Genomic DNA, 25891 nt, shown 5'->3' with positions numbered 1-25891 from the left:
CTTCCCTAAAGGACATTAGCGAACCAGATGGGTTTTTACAACAATTGACAATGGTTTCATGGCCATCATTAGACTAGCTTTTTAATTCCAGATTTATTAATTGAATTCAAATTCCACCTTCTGCTGTGGTGGGATTTGAATCCATGTCCCCAGAGCAATACCCTGGGTCTCTGGTTAACTAGTCCAGTGACAATACCACTATGCCACCACTCCTATACCCCTCCAATATCACTCTTATACTGCCCTGTACCCGTTACTTTCCTTACCACTCCTAAACCTTACCTGTACCACTTCTATACCTCTCCTGTACTGCTCCTATACCTCTCCTATGGGCCATTCTTCCTTAGTGAGCATCCACTATGGGTCCAGCACATCTCAGCCTCATCCTCATCCTGTCTTCATTCAATGTCCTTCCGTTTACATTTCTAACAAGAATCACTGCACAGCAGTTGGGATCAGGAGCTTTAGTCCTCTACTGTCCCCACACCTCCAATCCCCCAAAGTCGAGGGATACCAGTGGATCAACACCATCATCTCAGATGAGGCCAGTTAACATAGCACAGGTGCCCGATTTGAATCTGGATCTTCCTGACTGGTAGAAAGTTATAAATATTCCCTGATTTATAACATATGCAGTTGGCTGGATAATTGAGACAGGAAAGAGTATTGATATGTGGGCTGAGTACGAATGACTGAGGAAGCTAGTGTGATGAACAGAGCCTTGGTCAAACCCCATCCGGAGTACTGCATACAGTCTTAGACAGCTCACTTCAGGAAGGATATATTGGTCTTGGCAGGGGTGCAGTGCAGATTCACCAGAATCGTACTGGGGCTAAAAGGGTTAAAGTATGAGGACAGCTTACATACATTTGATTCGTATTTGCATCAGTTTCGATGATTGCGGGGTGATTCAATTGAGATTTTTAAAATGACAAAGGGATTTGATAGACTCAAAACGGAGATGTTATTTCCTCTGGTGGCTAAATCAAAAACAAGGGGACAGAGGTAGGCCATTCAGAAGTGAAATCAGGAAACACTTTTTCACACAAACAGAACTGGATACCTAGAATCTCTCCCCCAAAAGTGGATCCTTGAGATCAGTTGAAATTTTCATGGATGAAATCGACTGGTTTTTATTAAGTAGGATATCAAGCGATGTGGAACAAAGGTGAGTAAATGGAGCTGAGATAGATCAGCCATGATGTAATTGAATGACAGAACAGGCTCGAAGGGCTGAATGGCCTACTCCCATACGTGTGTTCCTCTAGCAGTATGCACAATAAACTTCAGCTGTCTGCTTAATTCGTCAAAGTCACTTTGAACCTGGACAATTGAAAGAAATAAGAGTAGCATTTTGTTGCAAAACTCTCATGAGATCGCTCTGATTAAAAACGTTGTTCTGTGACGTTACTGATGTTAATCTTTTCCATTCCCCACAGATTCTGACAGTCTGTCCAGCCCCACACACCTGAGTCTCAGCCTATCAGAGGGGGATGAGCAGCTGGACAGATTACAGCAAGTGGAGATTGCAAGAACGATACCAATGTCCCAGTGGAAAGCTGGTACTGTACAGGCCTGGCTGGAGGTTGTCATGGCGATGCCAATGTACATCAAATCCTGCACAGAGAATGTCAAAAGTGGAAGGGTAAGAATGTGAGCTTCTGCCGATTGTAATAGTCACTGGGCCCAGAGGAAATCTTCCCCTGGTACATCCGAATACGAAAGAGCTAGAGTTGACAGTGACCAAATCGGGATTATTCCTGAAATCCCAATCAAAGCATTCAAGATGCGGAGTGTAGGCCAGTGGAGGCAAAACATCTGGATTCATTTAACAGCTGGATGCGGGGATGGGGGAAGTGAGTGGTCCTTCAGGATTGATAAACTGGCATTACCCAAATTGCCTTCCCCACCTGTATCTAAATTAGGATAATGTGTGTCTTTGAAACTTAGCCACACTTTAACAAAGGGTCACATCACCTCCCAGAGTTTATTAGTCATTCAGGTGGGGAAGTGGGGCTTGTGCTTAAACCCAATCGCAGTTCAGATTTTCCCCATTATTTCTGTGACACTAAAGGTCCTTTGTTTTGGCTTCGTGAAGCAGTGACCTTTGCCCTCCGACCTCCGGTCTCCCCTTGTTACATTTCTGAGTCTCTAGTTGATGTTTGTTGGGCCTGTTGAAGGGGCAGTCGGAAGGAAGCCTATGCTTTCTGTCATTTCCAGGAAAAGTCAGAGATGTGTAGCCAGGTGGCCTTGGAGGTGGAATTGCCTTGCTGCTCTCAATATCTCAATATAAAAGAGGCTGCCTGTTCAGGCCATGCTGCTTAAAGCTGTGTTTGATGTTGTACTGCAGCTGCCCAGTTAGTATGGTGATTTAAATGTCCATTATCCTATTGCCCACTCTTTTAACCACTGGGCAGTATTGACACTGGGCCCAAGATCAGAAGCAGCACAGAAACATTTACCATTACATTAGGGTTACAATCCACACCAGTGTATCTGTCATACCCTTGTTTAATGTAGCTATTTCAACTAAACCCTGAGGGCGGGAGTTTTGTTTTGGGGTTGGGATCCCGGTGTTGGGGCCATTTCTGGGTCCCGACCCCGCAGGCGCCAATGCAATTATTGAATGGTTGGCCAATCAGTGGCGAGGGTGCATGCTCACTGTCCAATTAAGGATGACAGGCTCCTGAGGCTGGAGGGCCAATAGGAGGTGGAAGCTTCCAATGTAGACAGGAGAGAGAGGGAAGGCGCGTCATGATAATGACAGTGAAATCTATGCTTGCGAAAGCTGCCAGACTGCTCCTTTGGAGAGGGAAGCCCCCCAACTGTGGTCATCTAATCGACGCAGCCATGGGGCGCTTAAAAAAGTTCTACTGCTGGGGTGTTGTCAGGGCCCATAGCCTTTGCTGTATCCAGTGCCTTCTGCCATTTCTTTATATCACATGGAATGAATCAAATTGGCTGAAGACTGGCATGTGTGATCATCCACTCGGCACTTCTGGCTGAAGATGGTTGCAAATGTTTCGGCCTTCTCTTTTCCACTAACATGCTGGGCTGCCCCATCATTGAGGATGGGGATGTTTGTGGAGCCTTCTCCTCCCATTAGTTGTTTAATGATCTGCCACCATTCATGACTGGATGTGACAGGACTGCAGAAGTTTGATCTGATCTGTTGGTGGTAGGATCGCTTAGCTCTGTCTAACGCATGCTGCTTCCGCTGTTTAGCGTGCCTGGAGTACTGTATTATAGCTTCACCAGGTTGGTACCACATTTTTAAGAATGCCTGGTGCTGCTCCTGGCATGCTCTCCTACTCTTCCCATTGAACCAGGGTTGATCCCTTGGTTTAATGGTAATGGTAGAGTGAGGGATATACTGGGCCATGAAGTTACAGATCGTGGTGAATACAATTCTGAGCTGCTGCTGGCCCACAGCGCCTCATGGATGCCCAGTTTTGAACCAGTTTTAGCATGGTAATAGTGCCACACAACACGATGAAGGATGTGCTCAGTGTGAAGACAGACTTTGTCTTCACAAGTACTGTGAGGTGGTCACTCCTACCAATACAGTCATTGACAGAGACATCTGTGACAAGTAAATTGGTGAGGATAAAGTCAAGTAGGTTTTTCCCTTTTGTTCGTTCTCTCACCACCTGCCTGTCTGGCATATATGTCCTTTAGGAGTCAGCCAGCTCGGTCAATAGTGGTTCCACTGAGCCACTCTTGGCGATGGACATTGATGTTCCCCACCCAGAATACATTCTGTGCCCTTGATACCCTCAATGTTTCTTCCAAGTAGTGTTCAAGATGGAGAAGTACTGATTCATCAGCTGAGGTAGGGAGCTTCCTTGCCCATGTTTGACCTGATGCCATGAGACTTCATGGGGATTGTGTCAATGTTGAGGATTCCCACAGCCACTCCCTCCTGACTGCATGCCACTGTGCTGCCACCTTTGGTGGGTCTGTCCTGCCACAGGGACAGGGATATACTCAGGGATAGTGATGGTGGAGTCTGGAACAGTGACTGTAAGTTATGATTTGGTGAGTATGACTCTCCCAATTTTGGCCCAAGTCCCCAGATGTTAGTGAGGAGGGCTTTGCAGGGTTGACTGAGAAGGGTGTGCCTCTATCATTTCTGGTGTACAGGTCGATGCCAAGTGGTCAGTCCGATTTTATTCTTTTTCTACTTTTCTGTGTGGTTTGTTACAACCGAGTGGCTTGCTAGGCCATTTCAGAGGTCAGCTAAGAGTCAGCCACATTGCTGTGGGTCTGGAGTCTGTAGGCCAGACCAGGTAAGGATGGCAAATTTCCTCACCTAAGGACATTTGTGAACCAGATGAGGTTTTACAACAGTCCTGTAGTTTCATGGTTACCATTACCGAGACTAGCTTTTGTTTTTCATTCAAGCTTTATTAATTAATTGAATTTAAATTCCACCAATTGCCATGGTGGGATTTGAACTCAAGTTTCCAGAGCTTTAGTCCAGGCCTTTGGATTACTAGTCCAGTAACATTACCCCTTCCAGAATTGGTGCAGATAGAAGGAGAGTTCCACTCATTCACATGGCGCAACCTGCAACACAGAGTATGTCAGAGAGAGTGAGAGAGAGAGAAATATCAAGGTAATCGGGAATAATCAGCATGGTTTTGTGAAAGGGAAATCATGTTTAACCAATTTATTGGAGTTCTTTGAAGGAGTAACATGCGCTGTGGATAAAAGGGAGCCTGTTGACGTACTGTACTTGGATTTCCAGAAGGCATTTGACAAGGTGCCACATAAAAGGTTATTGCGCAAAGTAGGGGCTCATGGTGTAGGGGGTAACACATTAGCAAGAAAAGAAGATTGGCTGGCTGGCAGAAAACAGAGGGTATGCATAAATGGGCCCTTTTCTAATTGGTAGGATGCGACGAGTGGAGTCCCACAAGGTCTGTGTTGGGGCCTCAATGTTTTACAATTTATATCAATGACTTAGATGAGGGGAGTGATAGCTAAATTTGCAGTTGACACAAAGATAGATAGGAAAGTATGTTGTGAAGAGGACATAAGGAGGTTGCAGACCGATATAGATAGGTTGAGCGAGTGGGCAAAAATCTGGCAGATGGAGTATAATGTGGGAAAATGTGAAGTTGTTCACTTTGGCAGAATAAAAAAGCAGAGTATTACTTAAACGGAGTGCAACTGCAGAATTCCGAGGTGCAGAGGGATCTAGGTGTTCTAGTGCATGAATCACAAAAAGTTAGTATGCAGGTACAACAAGTCATAAAGAAGGCAAATAGAATGCTATCCTTTGTTACGAGAGGAATTGAAAATAAAAGTCAGGATGTTATGCTTCAGTTATACAGGGCATTGGTGATAAAGGCCTGCTACCCAACCCGAACCCGACGGGACCAGACGACATGTCGGGTTTGGGTCTGGTCAGGCCCCTATTCCGGGTCTGGCTTTTGGGCTCAGGTCGGGTCAGGCTGAGTATGGGTCGGGCTCGGGTCGGGTCAGGCTGAGTCTGGGTCGGGCTCGGGTCGTGTCAGGCTGAGCCTGGGTCGGGCTCGGGTTGGGTCGGGCGGGACACAGACAGTAAGTGCTCTGCCGATAAGTATTGAAATTAAAAAACTTACCTGAGCTGGGAGTCCGTGACGAAACTGTGTCTGCACAGTTAGCGAGTGCCATCACTGTGATGTCATCACGCATGCGCTGCAGCTTCCTGGAGGTTCCGAGTCGGAAGGTAAGTAAAGGGATGATCGGGTCGGGGTCGGGTCGAGTCGAGTCGGGCTCGGGTCGGGTCAGGCTCGGGGCAAAATTGGAGGGACTCAGGCCAGGTCGGGCTCAGGTCCGCTGTGGATCGGTTGGGTTCGGGTCGGGTTCTTTTTCCTGACCTGAGCAGGCCTTTAATTGGTGACACCACATCTCGAATACTGTGTGCAGTTTTGGTTGCCTTGGATGTAAAGGCGTTGGAGGTGGTTCAGACGAGGTTTGATACCTGGAATGAGTGGGCTGTCTTATGAGGAAAGGTTGGACAGACTGGGCTTGTTTTCACTGGAGTTTAGAAGAGTGAGGGGAGACTTGATTGAAGTTTATAAGATCCTGAACGGTCTTGACAAGGTGGATGTGGAAAGGATGTTTCCTCTTGTGGGTGATTCCAGAACTAGGGGGCACTGTTTTAAAATTAGAGGTCGCCCTTTTAGGACAGATGAAGAGAAATTTTTGCTCTCAGAGGGTGGTGCGACTTTGGAACTCTCTGCCTCAGAAGGTGGTGGAGGCGGGGTCATTGAATATTTTTAAGGTGGAGGGAGATAGATTCCTGTTAGGCAAGGGAATCAAAGGTTATCAGGGGTAGATGAGAGTGTGGAATTTGAGACACAAACAGATCAACCATGATCTTGTTGAATGGCGGAGAAGGCTCAAGGGGCTGAATGGCCTACTTCTGCTCCTAATTCGTATGTTCTTATCTGAGCTCCCAACCCCTAATAGCCACCCCCCACCCGACTTTTCTCTGTGCTTTGCAGCCTTGTGCTCAGATATTCAAGGTGAATTACACAACAATCAGTCTTGGAATAGTGAAAGTCGAAGAGGATAAAATATATTAATACTGGCTGACACAAAGCCTGTTAATTGTACTTATACTTCATATTCTGACTGTTATCTGCACTGTGTGTAATTACTGAGAATGCCTAGAGTTGCCTGAAGGACACAGGCTGATAGAGAATCTATTCTTGTGCTTGTGAAACCTGCAATAATTAGATGGCGTCAAGCTTGGGTATTAATCACTTGTAGGTTGTAGGAGAGAGGGAAAACAGAGATGGGGGGAAGGGTGTGGGGGCTTGTGGGGGAGGTCCATACTGTTGAGGTGCTGGAGCAGGAACCAGTACAATGATTTTTGAATGCAACAGAGTGAAGATGCACGGAAAAGCAAGAGTGAGTACGATGGGATATTTGGAGCTAATACAGCCGAGTCCACTTCTAAATCTCTGCTGGCTGTTAGTAACACTGAGCCCAGTTCCAATCCTGCTGTTTTATTCATCTGCAAAGTCCATGTACTCGACTTCCTAGCTGTGGCTCAGTTGGTAGCATGCTTGCTTCTGAGTTAGAGGAATTTGGGTTTAAATCCCACTCCAGGGCTTGAGCACAAAAATCTAGGCTGACACCCAGTGTAGTACTGAGGGAGTGCTGCCCTGTTGGAGTTGCTGTCTTTTGACTGGGATGTTAAACTGAGTTCCCATCTGCCAGGTGGATGTAGAAGGTCCCACGGCACTATCTCGAAGAAGAGCCGGGGACTTCTCCTGGCCAATATTTATCCCTCAATCAACATCTCAAAAAAACAGATTATCTGGTCACGATCTCATTGCTGTCTATGGGATCTTGCTGTGCACATTCTGGCTGCTGCATTTCCTACATTACAGCAGTGACTACACTTCAAAAAGTACTTCATTGGCTGTGAAGTGCTTTGAGATGTCTGGTGGTCATGAAAGGCGCTATATAAATGCAAATCCTTTTCTCACTGATCTCTGCGTAATGTTGTATTTTGGTCCACGTCTTCCCCTAAGTACTGAGGCTGCCCTGACCTCTCCTCGCACACTGGGGGCTGAGGCCAAGTCTGTCCTGCCTCCTCCTCACTCACTGAGGACTGAGGCAGAGGTTGCTCCAGTTTCCTGCGGCAGCTCAACCAGCAAGTTGTGCCACAATTGACAGCCGTTTCTGTGCCGATCTTGCTGGCTGTTATCTACACTGAAATTTTCTGCCAATCTCATTAGCATATGCCAGAATGTAAAAAGCCAATGTAATCAAATCGAAATCAGTGTAACCAACCAGAGTCCAAGGGAGCCCTGAACTTACAAAACATTCCTCCTTTACATTCCTCATTATGTATGAAAATTAAAGTCTGAAGCCATCAAACGAGCATTTGCTCACATGAGCCTCAGTGTATTTAAGAAAATGCAAACCTGGAAGCTATTCAATTTTTAATTCTGATGCCATTAAAAATGCATTCAAAGATACAGGCAGTACAATTGCAGGTCTCAGTGAGGAGAAATAAATTATTCCTATAAAACATGTCTATGTCTATTGCACCTAAAACCTTTGGGGTAGATTAACAGCCCGTTCACCACTGTTGTAAATGCAGGAAATTCGCGTTCTCTGCTCTTTTGCTTGAGGGCGGAGCTATGTTAATGAGTGGCGGAGTGTTTCGGGAAAGGATTCGCTGAATTCTCACAGTGTAAAGCCGGCATGCCACTCAATTGGGGGCAAAATGTCCTCATGAACCGGGTTCAGAGATGAAGCATGTCCACTTGGTTGAGGTACCAGGAAATCACAGGGAACTGTTCCCCAGGCAGAAACCGTGGCCGGGGTTTTGTGTGGCCCACTAAGACAGGGTCAGAGGTGGTGGGGGGGGGGGGAGGGGGCATGGAATATTGTGACCGGTGGCGGCGGGGGTGGGGGGTAGAGGGGGGGGGGGCGTCGTGGGGTCTGTCATTGAGCAATCTTCCCGGGGATGGGATAGGCCAACGATGGCCTTCTCACCCAGAGGAGGCCCTTAAGTGACCTATTAACAGCCACTTAAGGACCCTTTTCCACCACCACTGGGATCTTACCAGAGGTACGGAGGTGGAGGGCCTCTGCAACATGGGGAGGATGTCTTGTAAATCGAGGCATCCTCCCTGCTGGCTTGTGGGAAGGCCCTCCTCCCTGGGCAGTCTGTGGCCCATGGAGCACCCCTGCCGGAAACCAGTTTACCCCCCCCCCACCATGGACGACACGATCACCCCTTGTCGGGGCCTTCTGCACTGGCCCCGGAGACCCCACCTCACTTACTTTGGGCCCGGGGTTCGACCACTGGACCTGGGTCCGAGGCCTCTGCAGTACTGGCAGTGGCCACCGCTCCTGGTGGCGCTGCCGATACTGCTGAGCTGCTGGCCCTCTGATTGACCGGCAGCGCATGGAGCTGGGATCCTTGTCTTTAAAGGGACTGGGATCCTGACTCCTGAAACTTTAATTGAAAAAGACCAGAGGATTGCTCTGGGGTGGGGGGGAGGGGCCTGGTGCCAGGAGCCCCGCCTCCTACACTAAATCCAGCCTATGTCTATAGGAGAGGGAGGGTGGAAACCGGAGGTGGGGAAATAATGGCACCATAAAGCCTGGGGAGTGGAATTAGTCTCTGGGAATGGCCAGCTGGGGAGCTTTATACTGATCATAAAATCACTTGTGCCTTTAATGGTTGTGGCAGTTTCTAAAGACTTTAAGTTGTTGTGTTGGGTATTGATGACTCGGTCTCCAATCAATGGGCAATACTGTCGTAGTTACTGACTGCACTCAGAATCCACAGCAAGAGAGACACCAGGTGGAGAGTGAACACCAGTTCAGCTGCCAGTGACTGCACTGTGCAGCCCGAGGGAAATTACCCAAACACTTCAGTGATTAAAGAGACTTCAAATTAATTCATAGTGGATGTTTGCCTAGACTGAGCTGAGGAACTGGGGATTGGGCTGGACCATCTTTCAATCAGTACCACCCTATTACCTCAAATGCAGGGTCCATTACTGCTGTTTAATCCCAGTTTTGCATTTTATGCACCTTTTAGTAAAGGATTCACCCTCCTTTCGACTAGTAATCCAGAGGCCCAGGCTGATGCTCTGGGGATATGGGTTCGAATCCCACCACGGCAGATGGTGAAATTTGAATTCACTTAATAAATCTGGAATTAAAAATTAGTCTAATGATGGCCATGAAACCATTGTCGATTCTGGTTCACTAATGTCCTTTAAGGAAGGAAATCTGCCGTCATTATCTGGTCTGGCCTACATGTCACTCCAGACCCACGGCAATGTGGTTGACTCTTAAAAATGCCCTCTGAAATGGTCTAGCAAGCCACTCAGTTCAAGGGCAATTAGGGATGGGCTTAACCAGTGACGCCCACATCCCACAAATGAATAAAACAAAAAGTCCTGCATTATCCACCATGATAGAGAGACCCAGGCTGAGCCTGGGTGGATAATAGAAATTGATGGATAATCAAGAATCCATACTGCTTAGTCTGATGTGGTGAGTTTTAGTTTCTAATTGGTTTATTTACTAAATAGATGAAACTCCTTGATCCAAAGCTCTGGCCCCCACTGATGTCCCGGACTCGAAGCCATGACTCCTTCTGAATGCCTGGATCCAAAGCTTTAACTCCAACTGATAGCCTAGACACAAGCCCTGATCTCCACTCTTAACGTGTCCAGGCTTCAGTCCCTATTCCAGTCCAGACCCCAGTGCATTTTACCAGTTCTAATCTTTTCTCCTTTCTGTTGCAGGTATTGTTGAGCCTGAATGATGATGATTTGGAGTTGGGCCTGGGAGTAAACAGCTCGATGCACCGGCGTAAACTGCGGCTGGCGATCGAGGACTACCGGGAAGCTGAAAATGGGAAGGGGTGAGCAGAGACCTTGAGGATACACAGTGTAAACCCTCAGCCTCTCACAGGTACCTGGTAGCTTTCTGACAGCAAATGCATCAGGGCCCTGGTAAGGACAGTGGAAACTGGTTGGAGATGTGCCTGCAGAATTTTAGTTCCTTTGTCTGGAATTAAAGGCCCAGATTTTACAGTAGTAATGATGGCAAAATTGTCAGCGTTCATTATAACTACTCCTCTGAAACTGACAGCAACTGCTGGAGTCGGCACATGTGCAGTTAAACACGGAAATCCTGATGTCACTGTCAGTAATGCTAGGCTTCCCCATAGGGTGGGCTGTTGAAATCCCTCCCAGACTGCAACCGAGTCGAAATCACTGAACTGATCAGAACTTGCCCTCCAGGCCAAAATAAAATGCACCACAGTCAGCAGCACAAGTCTATCACTATACCCTGCTGTGCCAATTTTCCACTTTTTGGCAGGTATACAAGTGTTTTATTCCTACTCCTTTCAAACTGTTTCAAGCTGTTGATCCTTCCGCCCCATATCCTTGAGACGCATCACATTCTGCATTCTGCCCTCCTTGCAGTGGGGGTCCTGGAGAGGTGGGGAAGTGAGCAATATGTTTGGGGACCAGATAACATCAAGATGACATGGGTGGTGATGGAAATCTGAACCAAGTTAATTCCCCTGTGGTATCAACACTTTACCCAGCCAGTATGCAGTAATTCAGGTGCTTTCTTGGTTGACCAGTTATGTTGGCTCATTAGTGGAACCTGGAAGGGTGGATATGGAGGTGGACATGGAGGGATGAACATGTCACCGGGAGCTGGGTTTCCTCCCACTCGGTGCCATATAGCCCCCTGAGAGCCAGTGACCTAATGGAGGGTGGGAAAATGTACAGGAAGCAGGAACCTCACTAGTGCTGTGTACTGGTATACTGTGTCTCTGTGGAGGGTGTAGTGATAGTCTCGTGCTGTTGACACTTGATTCACGCTGTGGTGCATTTTATTTTGGCCTGAATTTTGTAGTCAATGGCAAAGTGACAGTGCTCGCTGCTGACCTCGAAGAAAGATGCCCACAAAGATCTAATGACCTCTGTGGTGTGGATTTTCCCTTTCCCGTCAGTTTGAATCTGCTGCCAAGTCAAGGGGGTCTCCAGGTATCCAGCAATGGTGACGTCATCAAGCAGAGTACGTAGCCAATCACATTGAAGTATTCTCACAGACAGCAAAGCAGGATGTTAAAAAGCACTGTTCACTTTTTATTAAATTTTACAGAGAGCAAAAGAAATGATTGGGACATACACATGGGATTAAGGTAGAAGCTGAAATATCATAAAGGAACTTTAAAAAGTTGTATTATCTTAAAAATATGTGAAATTTATAACTGGAGAAATTTGACATTCCACAAGCATAAAATTAGTTTCTCAGGGCCAGAGAGGTTTCTCAGCAGTAATGATGAACTTAGTACTCCATTAAAAACCGAATTACACCTCATTCAGCAAGGTGTAACTTTTTGAAGGGTTTTTCCAGTGAGACAAATAGCGTAAAAGAACAAGTTCTCATCAGTTCAGTGATTTCTATTTGATTGCAGTCCAGGAGGGACTTCACCTGGGCAATGCTGAATGAACAAATGTACGATGAACTCTTAGAAAGCACGGGCTGAGCAAAGGCCAGTGGGCTCAGCAAGTCCACTCCTTTCTTAGCCCTTGTCCAATGGATGCTACCTCACCATTTACTTTCCTAAGGGAAGTTCTGTATGAATACTCCCTATTCCTAGAAATCAAGCAAATCGTCCTCCCTCACGAGTCAAGGCTGATTAGCCGTCCTCATCAGACAACAGTCCTTCCTCTCGCCAGCCCTGCCTCTACAGCACAGGAAAGTGTGGATGAATAATCTGCTGTCAGTCCCAGCCAGTGCGTTCCTCAAACTAGTCCCTTGGCTGCAACTGCAGGATCGTCAGTCCTAACTTTTCCACCCATTATCGGTGCACTTCACCACAACATCCTCACTCAACACCCTTCCCCTTCCCCAACACCCACAACCTTACTCTTCACCTCACATCCTCCCTCAGTACCCTCACCCACCCCCAGCCCCCAAACCCCCACAACATCCTCCCCTGCACCCTCCCCCTCACCCTTAACCCTCACCCTATACCCTCATCCTCAAACTCACCCCACACCCTCACTACCAGAACACAGTGAAAACACTCATGCAAACTCCAAATGGATAAATTATTAAGTTGAGGGATATAAGAGAAGGGCAACAAGATTCCGACTAAGGGGAGAGCAACATACAAAGAATAATTTTTAAATAACTCATTCTCCACAACCTAGCATGAAGGCTGTTAAAGGAGACCCAGCTGGTTGAAGTATATAAAATCTTATATGATATAGATAAGATAAATCCTGAATATTACCTTAAACCAAGACAAACTACCAAAGGTCAGAAATGTAAACTAGTGAATACTAAATTTAGATCAGATACCAGAAGGAACTCATGGCACATGTCACCTGACCTTCTTCCCCCAATTATAGGTCGTCATCTTGTCAAAAATGACACTAAGCTCTACCTCTTTTCCTCCCCAAAATGGGTGAAGACTCTCTTAAGCTCACTAAACAAAACCGAACATTATGGCGTTTCGTTGCCCACTCTGCATGTGCAGTGCATTGTGAGTGACACAACCCTGATGACTTTTGACCCATATTCTCTATTAGAGGCAACCAATCAGAAGGCTGGTTACACCCCACTGGACTTCTTTGCCCTGAAGACACCCTAACCTTTCACAAGACTAAGTAAATGTTGAACTAAATCTATATCTGGTAGTGATTGCAGCAAAGCTGACAGCATTTCTGTCTTAACTGGTTATTATCTCTGCAGGTTGTCTAAGGCCTCAGAGCTGGATCACCATTGGGTTGCTAAGGCATGGCTGAATGATGTGGGCCTCCTGCAGTACTCTCAGGCTTTCCACAACCACCTTGTTGACGGCCGAGTGCTGAACTCACTGACGAAGCGGGATCTGGAAAAATACTTGAATGTGTCGAAGAAATTTCACCAGATCAGTCTCCTGCTGGGCATTGAGTTGTTCCGACAGTGGGATTTCGACAGAGAGGTGAAGTGTGTGTGTGTGTGAGAGAACATATGCTCATCCCTTTAAAATATCTTTGTTATATTATACAGTGATTGGCAAAAGAACCAGAGGCATGATAATACTTTTTTTTTTAACGCAACAGATTGTTATGATTCTGGAATGCATTGCCTGAAAGGGCAGTAGAAGCAGATTAATAAATAACTTTCAAAAGGGAATTGGATAAATACTTGAAGGGGAAAAACGCTTTCAAAGAGCCAGCATTGGCACAATAAGCTGAATAACCGCCTCTGTACTGAATCATTCTTTGATTCCATAAATTTTAAAAAAACACTCCCTTCTCTCCCAAGACTCTCCCCAGAAGACATTGAATGTTCACTGGGGGCAGTTACAGGGCTCCAGTACCTCACCCAACTTAACCCAGGGTAGCGATGCCAATTGTGGTGTCACTACTGCTGCCCTGGTGGGAAGTGTGGCTCAGACCCAGTCTCCCACCCTTGTATAGGAAACCAGGGTCGCACTCTGCCTCTGACTTCAGTGCCAGTTTGAATCCACAAGGAGCACCAACTTATAAATCCCGTATCTTGTGGCTGCCATAAACTCTTCAGCTCCTCAGTCACATCACACAATACCACCCAATGTCAGCTTAGATAAATCCCTGATCACTCATGTGCAACTTCTGTGAAGACTCCAAACACTGTAATTATGTTATTGCTTAGCATACAATGTACACTCCAGAACAAGTAGGGCAGTGGAGCTGTATTGCCGCACTGTGAGGTTGAGTAGGTGAGTCATTCTGATAATAGTTTCTGGTGGCCTGGGGATTTACAAATTTAATTGCGTTTTAATTGCATAATTTAGCTTGAGGAGGAAGCTGTAGAATTTGTTTGATCCGAGTTTTACTAATTTGAGATCCCTGAAAGCTGAGGACACCTCAGGTCAGCAAAGCAGTCATATTTGCTTTTGCAATGGTGGAATGTACCGTGACAGCTCCCAGAAAGACAAAGAGATACACAAAGAGACAGACAGACCACAATCCCACAGCATATGGCAGGACTCAGACAGACAGCCTTGCTGGTGCCAGTTTTAGCTCAGTGGGTAGCATGGTCACTTCTGAATTAGAAGGTTGTGGGTTCAAATCCCACTCTGGAGACTTGAGCACATAATCGAGGCTGAGGTTCTGAGTGGGTACTGAGGGAGCACTGCACTGTTGGAGGAGCTGTCTTTCGGATGAGATGCTTAAACTGAAATTCTGTCTGGCCTCTCAGGTGAACTTTAAAAAAAAATCCCATGGCAGTAAATAAAGAAGAGCAGGGAACTTCTCCCCAGTGTCCTGAAAAATATTTAACTCTAAACTAACATCAATACAGCAGATTATCTGGTCATTATCATGTTGCTGTTTGTGGGAGCTTGCTATGCACAAGTTGGCTGCTGCATTTCCAACATTACAACAAAAAATACTTCATTGGCTGTAAAGTGCTTTGGGAAGAACTGAGGTCATAGAAGGCCCTATATAAATGCAAGTTCTTTCTTTGACAGTTTCTGGAGAGGGAGAATGTAAAAGAGAGAGAGAGAGGAGGCTCTCAGCAATGGTGGTAAAAAAGGACGAGAGTGATAAGCCATAAAAGAAAAACAGCTATTGGAAATCTGAAATGGAAGACAGGAAATGCATAGGTTAGCCAAAGTCTGGAGCAAGAAAAACAGGTTGACTATTCAGATGGAGTTATTCATCACAACTCATACGTTAAAACAGTATATTCCCATTTTTAACTGTCTGACCTTTGTCGAAAACTTTCACACCGATCGTAAGCTGCACCTACTTCCCTATCAGAATGTGCTGAAGCTGTTGTGTCTTTCTGACATGTTCTTGGATGATTTAAGAGAGGGAGCAGATTCCTCTTGTGATATATGAGAGACATGATCCTGGAGAGATGGAGAGAGTGATTGTCCTGCTGGGAGGAGGAATGAGGGCAGTAGGTGGGGGAGACAGAGCTAAGGAGACCATTCTGAGAAGTGAATGTACAGTGGTGAGGACAGAGAAGAGCAAATGAATGAATGAATATCTGGGAACAACATTTGATGAGAAAGGTATAAAACAGAGCGAGTTTGCTTCGAACAAGGGAACCCTTGTTTTTTAGGTAAGCCCTGGAAAAGATGAAAGTTTGGAATTCTACCTCGGAATTAAATAGCCTGAGTGATAGAAATATGCGCCCCGTGCTCTGAATGTTATAACTATTTTCCAAAGCTTTCTGATGAGGAGCGATAGTTCAGCTGTCTCACAAGGCAGCACACTTCTCAATGTACTAATCTTGTCATTGTACATTGGATGACTTCCTGCTTATTCGCTTGTTTGATATTTAAAGTGAAAGTGGTTGTAGAAGAGATAATAAGGTTTGAGTGCAGGGTCCAGTTCCTCGCTGGCTTTTATTTGTCCAGGTTTAGCTGGAGAACTGCCAACACTCCAGCCAGTGCCAAACTCAAACACACTCCTGTGTCCAATCTACAGCAGACATGAAACGTGGGCATGCTGGAAAGCTGTAAGAGAAAAGTCAAGTTAACATTTCGACTGTCACCACAGTCTCTGCCCGAAACATTAACCGCTCCTGAGGATGTTAGGCCTGCGTTTATTGCTCTCGCTATATATTCTGTCTCCAATGATAAGGATGGAACATAAGAACCGCCGTAGGCCATTCAGCCCCTCAAGCCCGTTCCATTCAATTGGATCGTGATCTGTATCATAACTCCATCTGTCTGCCTTGGTTCCATATCTCGTAATACTCATGCCATAAATCTATCAATCTCTGTCTTGAAATTTTCCATTGACCCCAACCCCGAGCCTCAACATCTTTTTGGGGGAGCGAGTTCCAGATTTTTGTGAAGAACTGTTTCCTGGCATCACCCTGAACAGCCTGGCTCTAATTTTAAGCCTATGCCGCCTTGTTCTGGATTCCCCCCACCAGCAAAAGTAGTTTCTCCCAATGGACTCACTTCTTTGATCACTTTAACCACCTCAGTTAGATTGTTGACGGGTGGGAGGATGGGCCTGTAATGTTTGCTCAGTGTCACAAGGTGACCAGCTCTTCTTGTTTACAGATTTTACATGAAAGAAGAGCCTGGTGTGAAAATCACAATGTCGATCCTCTGGTCTGGACCAACCAACGTGTCATTAAGTGGGTGAGAGAGATCGATCTGAAGGTAGGTGGTCCCAGCCATTCCACCATACAAGGTGTGGATCCAGAAATGTCTGATCTTCAGGGGAAATGGCTGAATGTGTCCCCGGGACCGTTTCCTTCTGTTAATTTGGGTTAAGCAAATTAACGCCTCTGCTAGGATGAGGAGAGAGGGAAGTCAGGGAATACTTGTAGGGAGATGTGCACTCAAAGGTGGGCCACTGGCAGCACTAAAATGCTTGATGGAAATAACATTGCAGGGCTATGGGGTTAGAGCGGGGAAATGGGACTAACTGGATTGCTCTACAGAGAGCAGCATGGACTGGACGGGCTGAATGGCCTCCTTCTATGCCATTATGACTGCATGAACACCGACTTACCGCTGCTTTGGCATTTGTTCCAATTTTCAGGCAGACTGGCCAGGACCCAGCAGAAACAGGCAAGAGCCTCGGGCGCCCATGCAAGTCAGGGTTGTCAGGTGACATCACTTAGACCTCCCCTCCCCCACACCATTTTTGTCTCTGCCCAGTCAGCTGGAGCTCCCATCCACCAACCATGAGCAGTGCAAGCTGGTGGATGCAGGCTCCTGAGGATGAGCATTATCACATGACACAAATTGGTGAGGCTGCAGCAGAAACACGTGCAGAGGATAGAATCGGGGCTACGGTGTAGTGGCCTGTGCCTGTATCTTGCAGAAGGGTTGCCCACTCTGGTTGGACATATTTCAGGAGATTTGATCACATGGCTACCTCCAACTGCCCCACCCCCACACTCCTCCCATTGGTTGCCTGACAGTCCATCCTCACGCCACCTTTCCGCACCAACTGCGGAGCAAACAGGTTCTTCATTACCCCATTGGATGGTTCTCGACTGTCGGTCAAACAGCTCTTATCCCATCTCCAATATTTTTATAACTAACAAATGAAAGTGTTCAAAGAAAATAATTTTAAAAAGTGCACACATAATGCCCCAATGATTTTTCCCCTGGGTTGACTGCATCAATTTCCATGAGATTTATCTTGAATTCCTGGAGTCCCCTGGCAAATCCTGGACAGTTGGCAACCTAATCCAACAGGCCAGGGCCCCATATTAACTCAATTTTTTGAGAATGTTGACTAGTTTCAGCCTCTGGCAGATAATGAACTAATTTGCATTTATATAGTGCCCCATCTCATCCTCAGGACACTCCAAAATACAGCGAGTCACTGTAGGAAGACACAGCAGCTAATTGATGCACAGAAAGATTCCACAAACAATAAATGAGAAGCATGAATGAACAATTAAAAGCCCAGATTTGTTGCTGAGGTTGAATTATCTCCCCCCCATCCCCCCCCCCCCCCCCCACCACCCCCACTCCCACCTCATCCCGCCAGGATGTCGGAGGTGAAGGGGAATGTACAACACATTTCCCCATATATGGCTGGGCATTGTGTAACACTGCAAAAATAATGGAAATATGTCCAACCAGAGTGGGCAGTCTCTCACCTGTGCCACGGAAGATGTTCAATTGGAAAATCTAAAGCCAATTTCTTTTGATGGAATGACACAACAAGTCACCTTCCTAAACCTCTCCGCCTCTCCTCCTTTAATATGCTCCTTTCAACTTATCTCTTTGACCAAGCTTCAGTCCATCAGCCCTAATATCTCCTTATGTGGCTCGGTGTCAAATTTTGTTTGATCATGCTCCTGAGAAGTGTCTTAGGATGCTTTTCTATGTTAAAAGTGCTATAAATACGTCGTTGGTGTTGTTGTTGTTGTTGTTGTTACCACCACCACGTCAGGGATGTGATCCTTCCTGACAACGGAGAACCCTTTCTTCTGGCAGTTTTGATGGCCCGGGACTCTAACCTGTCTTTTCTCTCGACGGGTGGCCTCACACCAGCCATGCATTTCCAGTATTTTCTGTTTTTGTTTTCAATTTGCAGCATCTTATTTTTCATTAAAAGATTTGGATGGCTTTGGTTGAGGGAGCATTGTTGGCCAGGGACATGAGGAGAACTCTCCTCTTCTTCAAAGAGTGCCAAGGGATCTTCTTCAACATCAACTGGAATAGGCATGCGGGGCCTCAGTTTATTGTCTCATTTGAAGGATGACATTTCTGACAGTGCAGCGCTCCTTAATGAGTCGAGTTAATGTGCTCACTCTCTGGCGTGAACCCAAACCAGCCGAACAAAACTGACAGGCACGAAGAAAGCAAACAGATGCCACATTCTAATTTCTGCTGCCTCCATGACTGAAGCTGCCCTTTCGCAGGCTGAGAGAATGCGAGGCTGGAACTGGGCAAGCTTTCTTGGAGCCCTAAATCCTCCCTTTCAGAGTGCCTCTCTTCAACAACCCATCAGCAGCCCATCTGAGAATTTACAAAGCTTTGTATTGTCAGCGGGACAAGCAGGAACTGACCCATAGGCCTCAGGCTTGCCTAATCACCTCATGTGGTCAGTGGAAGTTGATGAAAGTAAATATGAGGTGAGATGTAAATCGGGCTGTCAACTCACTATCACCTGGTTTATATTATCACACAGAGTCACCATTACCCCCATTGTTTCCTTTAGAAGGGGAGGTTGGGGAGGTGGGGGAAGCGCAACTTTGGACTTGTCTCAGTTCAGAGCCGCTCAGTACCAGGCGAGTTACTACAAGCACACCCAGCTGGGAGCAAGCATTCCCATGGTGGCTCCACATCAGCCGCCCAGTCACTCGTGCTGCTCTGGATCACTCCCTGGCAGGAATGTCACCAAGCAGCTCAGCTGTCCTCCATTCACGTAAACAATTGATTGATAACCTTCCTAAACGCATCGCCTTTAGAACATAGAATGGGGTGGGTGGGTACTTTGAATCAAATGCACTGCCTTCCCTTCACCTTTAACTGTCCTTTATTGTTGCCTGTGACTCGAGACAGTTTTCACAGTACTCAACAGAGCCTGTGCCTTGTTTTCTGTCCTAATCAGGAATACGCAGACAACCTTCTCAACAGCGGTATCCATGGTGCAGTGCTCGTCCTTGAACCGACCTTTAACTCGGAAGCCATGGCAACGGCACTAGGAATTCCCAGCAACAAGCATATTATCAGGCGACATCTCTTTGAAGAGCTTAACTTGATCGTCAATCCAGCCAGGTAGGACTGGGTACCGTCGAGCTGTTAACGGAACTAGGGCATTCACTGGGGAGTGCAGGTAAAACAGCAGGAATAAGCAGATTGTCTTATTAAGTATTTGGCTTTAAGGTGGTTTTGCTGTCTGGCCATCTGTCCTGCAGAACTACCTGCCAGTTAAGTACATGGAAGGGTGCACAACAACACAAGTATTACACCCTAAACCACTAGAAATGGAATCTTTACAATTACGTTTCAATATCTGTTTGTTTGTTTCTTCCTCATTGTTTGTGTCTTAAGTCTCAATGCTTTTCTCCTTTCTAACTGATAACTTTCCACTTTTTTATATCATACCAATCATTTATATAGCACCTTTCATGATAACTGGATGTCTTTTGATGCTTTACAGCCAATGAAGTACTTTTGAAGTGACACTGTTGTAATGTAGGAGATGCGGTAGCCAATTAGTGCACAGCAAACTCCCACAAACAACAATGTGATAATGACCAGATGATCATTTTTGTTATGTTGATTGTGTTATATATTTGGTTCATTATGCTGCCACTGTATAGAGTCCAGCCAGAGAGGTTCTTCGACTGTATTGTTTAAACATTAATCTTTATTGTACAGTAACTATATACACTCCACACTAGCCTGTGTGTCTCCTTCAAAAGCCACGCTGTAGCTGTTCTCGAGTCTCTCCCACATGATCCCTTACATCATCAAGGTGGGTGGAAATCTATATTTTCATACGTTTACTTTTTTATGTACGTGCTGCCCCATCTCGCCCCAAGTCTCTGACTTCATAGATTCAACCTATCAGGAGTCTTCACAACTCTCCCTGATCTTCTTCTTGTCAGATGTGGAAGGTTGGTAGTCTTTCTCTGATCCCGTGTTTCTTGATTTGGACGGCTTTCACTGAGGTTTGCAGTATTCGGGGCTTTTTTGAATTTTCGGTTCATCATCTGAGTCGTCTAAATGTATGACCGATTGATGTCTTTGATGTAAAGGAATAAGATTCCTTCTATTTCTCCGTATAGAACCTTCTTGAGTTCATACTAGATAAGATCGCTATTGACTCTCGTCTTTCTGGAGAACTACCCCTTCTCTATTTTGGTCTCGTTCCCATACCTTTTGCCCTTCTGACAACTTTGATAGGTTTCTCGTATGATATCTTCTGTTATAATTATGGGTCTGTTTGTTCAGTTTCGATATGACTTTTCTTTGTCTTGTACTCTCTGATAATCCTTGCTTTGCAATCCTGGAAGTAATTCCTTGGGAAGAACTGGAAGTTGTGTTCAAAGTTTTCTTCTCATCAGGAGTTCTGATGGCGCTAATCCGCACAATAATGAGGTAGTTCTGTATGTCAGCGCTAATGGGAAATCTTGATTTTTCATCTACATAGTTTTAATGGTTCTGATTGCTCGCTGAGCTTCTCCATTTGATTGTGGATACTTAGGAGAGTTTGTTAGGTGAACAAATCCACATTCTTCTGCAAAATGCATGAAGCAGTAGTTTGCAAATTGTGGTTCGTTATCAGATACCATCTGATCAGGTATACCATGTGTTGCGAAAACTTGTCAAACTCTGATGACTGCTTCAGTTGTTGTTGTGTACATCTGCTTAACTTTGATCCATCTTGAGAAGTAATCAACTATAATTAGATAGGATCTTCCCTCAAAGAAGAATAAATCCATTGCTAACCGTTCCCACAGTCTAGTTGGGAAATGGGCCGAAAGTAGTGGTTCTCTTTGATCTTATCTGTGAATCTAACAAATTTGTTGGACTTGCTTCTTCCCAAGTTCTCTGTCCGTGTAGCATTCCTGTAGGAACTTGCTGCATTTCTCCTTATCGCTCTGGTAGTCTTTGAGTGGCATGACGGCTGTGCTGTGTTGTGTGGGTTCTCTTCGCATTGTGCGGGCTCTCTGGTGGAATCCGGACTCTCTGCAGTGCTCAGGTCAGGTTGGGAGATTCTCCCTCTGTCCTGGCTCCTGGAATCTTCTTGTTTATATTCTTCAACTTTCTTTATAAGATGACGGTCAATACAAGCTCTTCTACTCAAGAGTGAGAACTCCTGATTGCTTAGGACATACACTGTTTCCAATATCTGCTTTCCCTTATATTGAAGCGTCACTTGTAACTTCTCCTTTACTTCAAGTCCAACACCTCCTGGGCCATGTAACTGAGTTTCTGTTGGTTGCAGAACGTGTGTGGATAGCCATGGCTCTTTATCTGACACGACCAACACACTTGCTCCGATATCGTGTTTGAAATTAGTGATATGTCCGTTGACATATAAGCCTGCTGACCAAAATGCTTGTTTCAGATCATTGATTTTTGCCCAGAAAATATTTCAATTGGTCTGCTGCAGAAGGTTGCATAACTTCATTTACCTCTCTATTCTTAACTACTTTTCCTTTAGAGGTTGAGGTAGTCGAGATTTTATTTTGGCACATCTTACTGAAGTGCCCTATTATTCTGCAATAAAAGCATTCTGCTCCATTGTGGGAACATTGATCACACCTGTGGGAAGTTTTTGCACCACAGCGCAGGCAGGATTTAAAGGCATCTTTCGCTCTCCCCCGCTCTCCACCGCCCCCCCCCCCACTGTCCCCCCCCCGCAGTGTACCTTTCTTCCTGGTGCCTCTTATTCAGCCCTCTGGTGAAGGAACTGAACAGTTGCAGGATGTTTCCTGAACCAAGGTCTTTTCTCACCTCGCAGGTTTGGTCTGTTACTGCTGCGCAAATAGAAGTAGGAATCACAAGCGTTTAAGACTTCGTCAAATTTTGCTGATGTTTCGTCAATATGTTGTCTTGCTTTAATATCATCAATTAAATATAATAATGTATTAACTTACTCTGTTTCGGACATGCTGTTCAATTTCAATGCAATTCTGTATCTGAGGAACCTTTTCCTCCATAGTACCCAGTTTTGGGTCTGATTGTCTTCCTCGTGACTTTTGAAACTCTCTGGCACTTCCAAATTTTGATCCCTTTTTAAAATTTTTATAGAATTTTTAGAGTGTTCCCCTTTAAGAAATTCTTTTCTCAGTCCAGCTTGCTTTGATGGAGTGTAGCAATGTAGCAGGTGCTTGACTGTGTTCTCTTTTTATATAGGGACTCCCCCTTTCTTTCAGCTGTTCACTGAAATGTTTACACAGCTGCCTATTGGACTTGATAAACAGTTCCAGTTGCACTTTTTTAGCTAGAATTTATTTATTTTGTTTAAGCTTGACTGCATTAATGATTTTTTCTCCTCTTCAGCTTAGCTGCATTAATAGAGACTCTGCTGTGTTTGGGGGTTTCCCATGCTTTGTTTTCACTATTGGACTTTTTTTTCAGTTCGCACACTTTTCAGGCTTTTCCTGCTCTCCAACCTCGCATTCAGCCCAAGTGAGAGATTGGGGTTTCCCCTTTTTTTTCTCTCACTCATAAGGAGCCTAGAAAATTACTTTTTTAAGCTCTTCAGAGGCTTTCTTTCCCCCTGGATTTCTTGATCGTCGGCGCAATAACTCACCCAATCGCTTGCATTTCAGCCATACTTCCATTCTTTGGAGCTTTTCTCTGCCTTCTATGGTATGTTGTTTGCTTTTTCTCTTCAACTACTTGTTTTAAAGTGTCTTCTCTTCTGGCTGAAGGATGATTGTTGCTTCAAATTTTCTCTTCTGGGTGTAGAACTTCGATCGCGGCACAGTTCACCATGTTATATATTTGGTTCTTTATGCTGCCACTGTATAGAGTCTAACCAGAGTGGTTCTTAGACTGTAATGTTTAAACATTAATCTTTATTATATCACATCATCATGGTGGGCAGTAATCTTTACATTCTCTCAAGATTAACCCTTTGATACCCTGATACTACAGGAAATGCAGTAGCCAATTAGTGCACAGCAAACTTCCACAAACAACAACGTGATAATGACCAGATAATAATTTTTTTGTGATGTTGTTTGAGGGATAAATATTGGTCAGGCCACCGGGGAGAACCCTCCTGCTCTTCTTTGAAATAGTGCCGTGAGATCTTTTACAACCACCCGAGAGAACAGGCAGGGCCTTGGTTTACTGTCTTATCCAAAAGACGGCACCTCCGACAGTGCAGCACTCCCACAGTACTGCACTGGAGTGTCAAAAACCTTTCTCTCCTACTTCATTGCATGAAAACATTCTCGGACATACAGGTGCCATGTCAGTTCCTCACCCACCCTGCTCATCTGCCTCTAAAAATCAGATTTATCACATTATACAAACATTTGAAAATTCCAACATTCAGGAAAACTGACAAAGTTATTCATTGATATATCCCTCCCATTTTCCAATCGGCCAATACCTAGCCAAAACTACTCAGCAGACTCACCAGAAATTAAATGACAAAAGGTTGGGGGGGAGGTGGGTGCAAGTATGGCAGTGAGTTAGCACAATGACCTATCACGTTTTTAAGTTTAAATCCAGCCCAGACTGATGGGATGAAAATCTCTTCTGCTTGCTGGCTGTGAGGTTGAGCAGTCTGCCAAATGGACAGAGAATCACGGTGCCAAAGAGCTGCCCCTCAGTTGACATAAAATTGGCAACCTTATTCAGGGTGACCACAAAGTGGCAGGTGGGGGTCTGGACACTTGTGCACATAGGGGAAGTCTACTGAGGTTGAGCCAAAGCATATTCTCAGGACAAAATAAAGTGAAATTTACTCTGCATTTAGCTTATGCTTTGCGTGACAGGCAACTGCTTGATGGTGATGCACCGAGCCCAAAGATGCCCAGCACTTGTCAAGAGGAAGAGCAAAATCACAAAACAACATTTTTAAAAACTGAGTATATTACTAGCAAACCATCCTGTCTCAACGTGTTCCTGGAGTTGCCAACTCTGATTGGATATATTCCTGGAGTTTTCATCACATGACCTCCTGCTATTGGCCCCACCCCCACAGCCTACCATTGGCTGCCCAACACAGCCATCCTCGCAATCCGCCTTCCTACACTGATTGGAAAACAGACTCTTCGTCACCTGGTTGGATGAATCTTGACTCTCAGTCAAACAGCCAACCTTCCCCCAACATCGCCAGTATTTTTAAAACTAATAATCAAAAGCGTTTAAAGAAAATGAAAAGAAAAATGCACATTTTTGTTTAGATGCGCCATTGATTTTTCTCCCAGGTTTCTCACAGCAGTGTCCTGGAGATTAATCTTTAATGCCTGGAAGCTCCAGGACAATCCTGGGGGGTTGGCAACCAAGTTCCTCATGGTATGTTGGAGACATTTGGTTTATAATGTCGGGTGTGTTATAGCTTGTACTGTGCACTGTATTATTCTGCTGCTTAGGAGGAGCTGCGTTAAAGTGGCCTGGCCCTGCAGGCAAAATGAAAGATGCAATTCTAAAGTGGATGCAGGAAAAGAGAGACATGGGGGTATATGCGCACAAATTGTTGAAAATGGCAGGGCAGGTTGAGAAAGTGGTTACAAAGACATACGGGATCCTGGGCTTTATACATAGAGACATAGAGTGCAAAAGCAAGGACGTTATGATGAACTTTTATAAGACACTGGTTCAGCCTCAACTGGAGTATTGTGTCCAGTTCTGGGCACCACACTTTAGGAAGGATGGGAAGGCCTTAGAGAGGGTGCAGAAAAAGTTTACGAGAATGGTTCCAGAGATGAAGGACTTCAGTTACATGATAAGTTGGAGAAGCTGGTGCTGTTCTCCTTAGAGAAGAGCAGGTTAAGAGGAGATTTGATAGAGGTGTTCAAAATCATGAGGGGTCTGGATAGAGTAATAGAGAGAAACTGTTTCCATTGGCAGAATGGTCAAGAAGATATAAATTGAATGACAAAAGAACCAACAGTGTCATGAAGAAAAACCTTTTTATGTAGCGAGTGGTTAGGATCTGAAATGCACTGCCTGACAGCGTGGTGGAGGCGGATTCAATTGTGGCTTTCGAAAGGGCATTGGATAAGCACCTGAAGGGAAAAGATTTGCAGGGCTGCGGGGGAATAGGATTAGCTGGGTTGCTTTTGCAGAGAGCCGGCATGGATATGATGGGCAGAATGGCCTCCAGTGCTGCAACCATTCTATGATTCTATTCTATGATATTAAGTCGTAAGTTTAAGATTTACTGTGAATCCAGAGGTCAGCTAGTGGGTAATTGCTGCTCTGAAAGAAGTTTGGGTTGCG

General features: G+C 45.4%; 1 protein-coding gene across 1 annotated transcript in view; it reads left to right on the top strand.

Annotated features, from left to right (window-relative positions):
- The first annotated feature begins 1155 nt into the window (after positions 1-1155).
- The window catches only part of LOC137352023 (kazrin-like), a 64778-nt gene continuing 40042 nt past the window's right edge, over positions 1156-25891 (top strand). The window contains exons 1-6 of the mRNA XM_068016998.1: positions 1156-1168; positions 1440-1645; positions 10281-10399; positions 13261-13492; positions 16562-16663; positions 19584-19750. Of these exons, the coding sequence (XP_067873099.1) occupies positions 1156-1168; positions 1440-1645; positions 10281-10399; positions 13261-13492; positions 16562-16663; positions 19584-19750 (839 nt within the window). The remainder of the gene's footprint in view (positions 1169-1439; positions 1646-10280; positions 10400-13260; positions 13493-16561; positions 16664-19583; positions 19751-25891) is intronic.

The sequence above is a fragment of the Heterodontus francisci genome, chromosome 37 (assembly GCF_036365525.1).
Source record: "Heterodontus francisci isolate sHetFra1 chromosome 37, sHetFra1.hap1, whole genome shotgun sequence".
NCBI classification, from domain to species: domain Eukaryota; kingdom Metazoa; phylum Chordata; class Chondrichthyes; order Heterodontiformes; family Heterodontidae; genus Heterodontus; species Heterodontus francisci.
The sequence above is the reverse complement of the archived record's forward strand: the minus strand, read 5'-3'. Positions and strand labels throughout refer to the sequence as shown.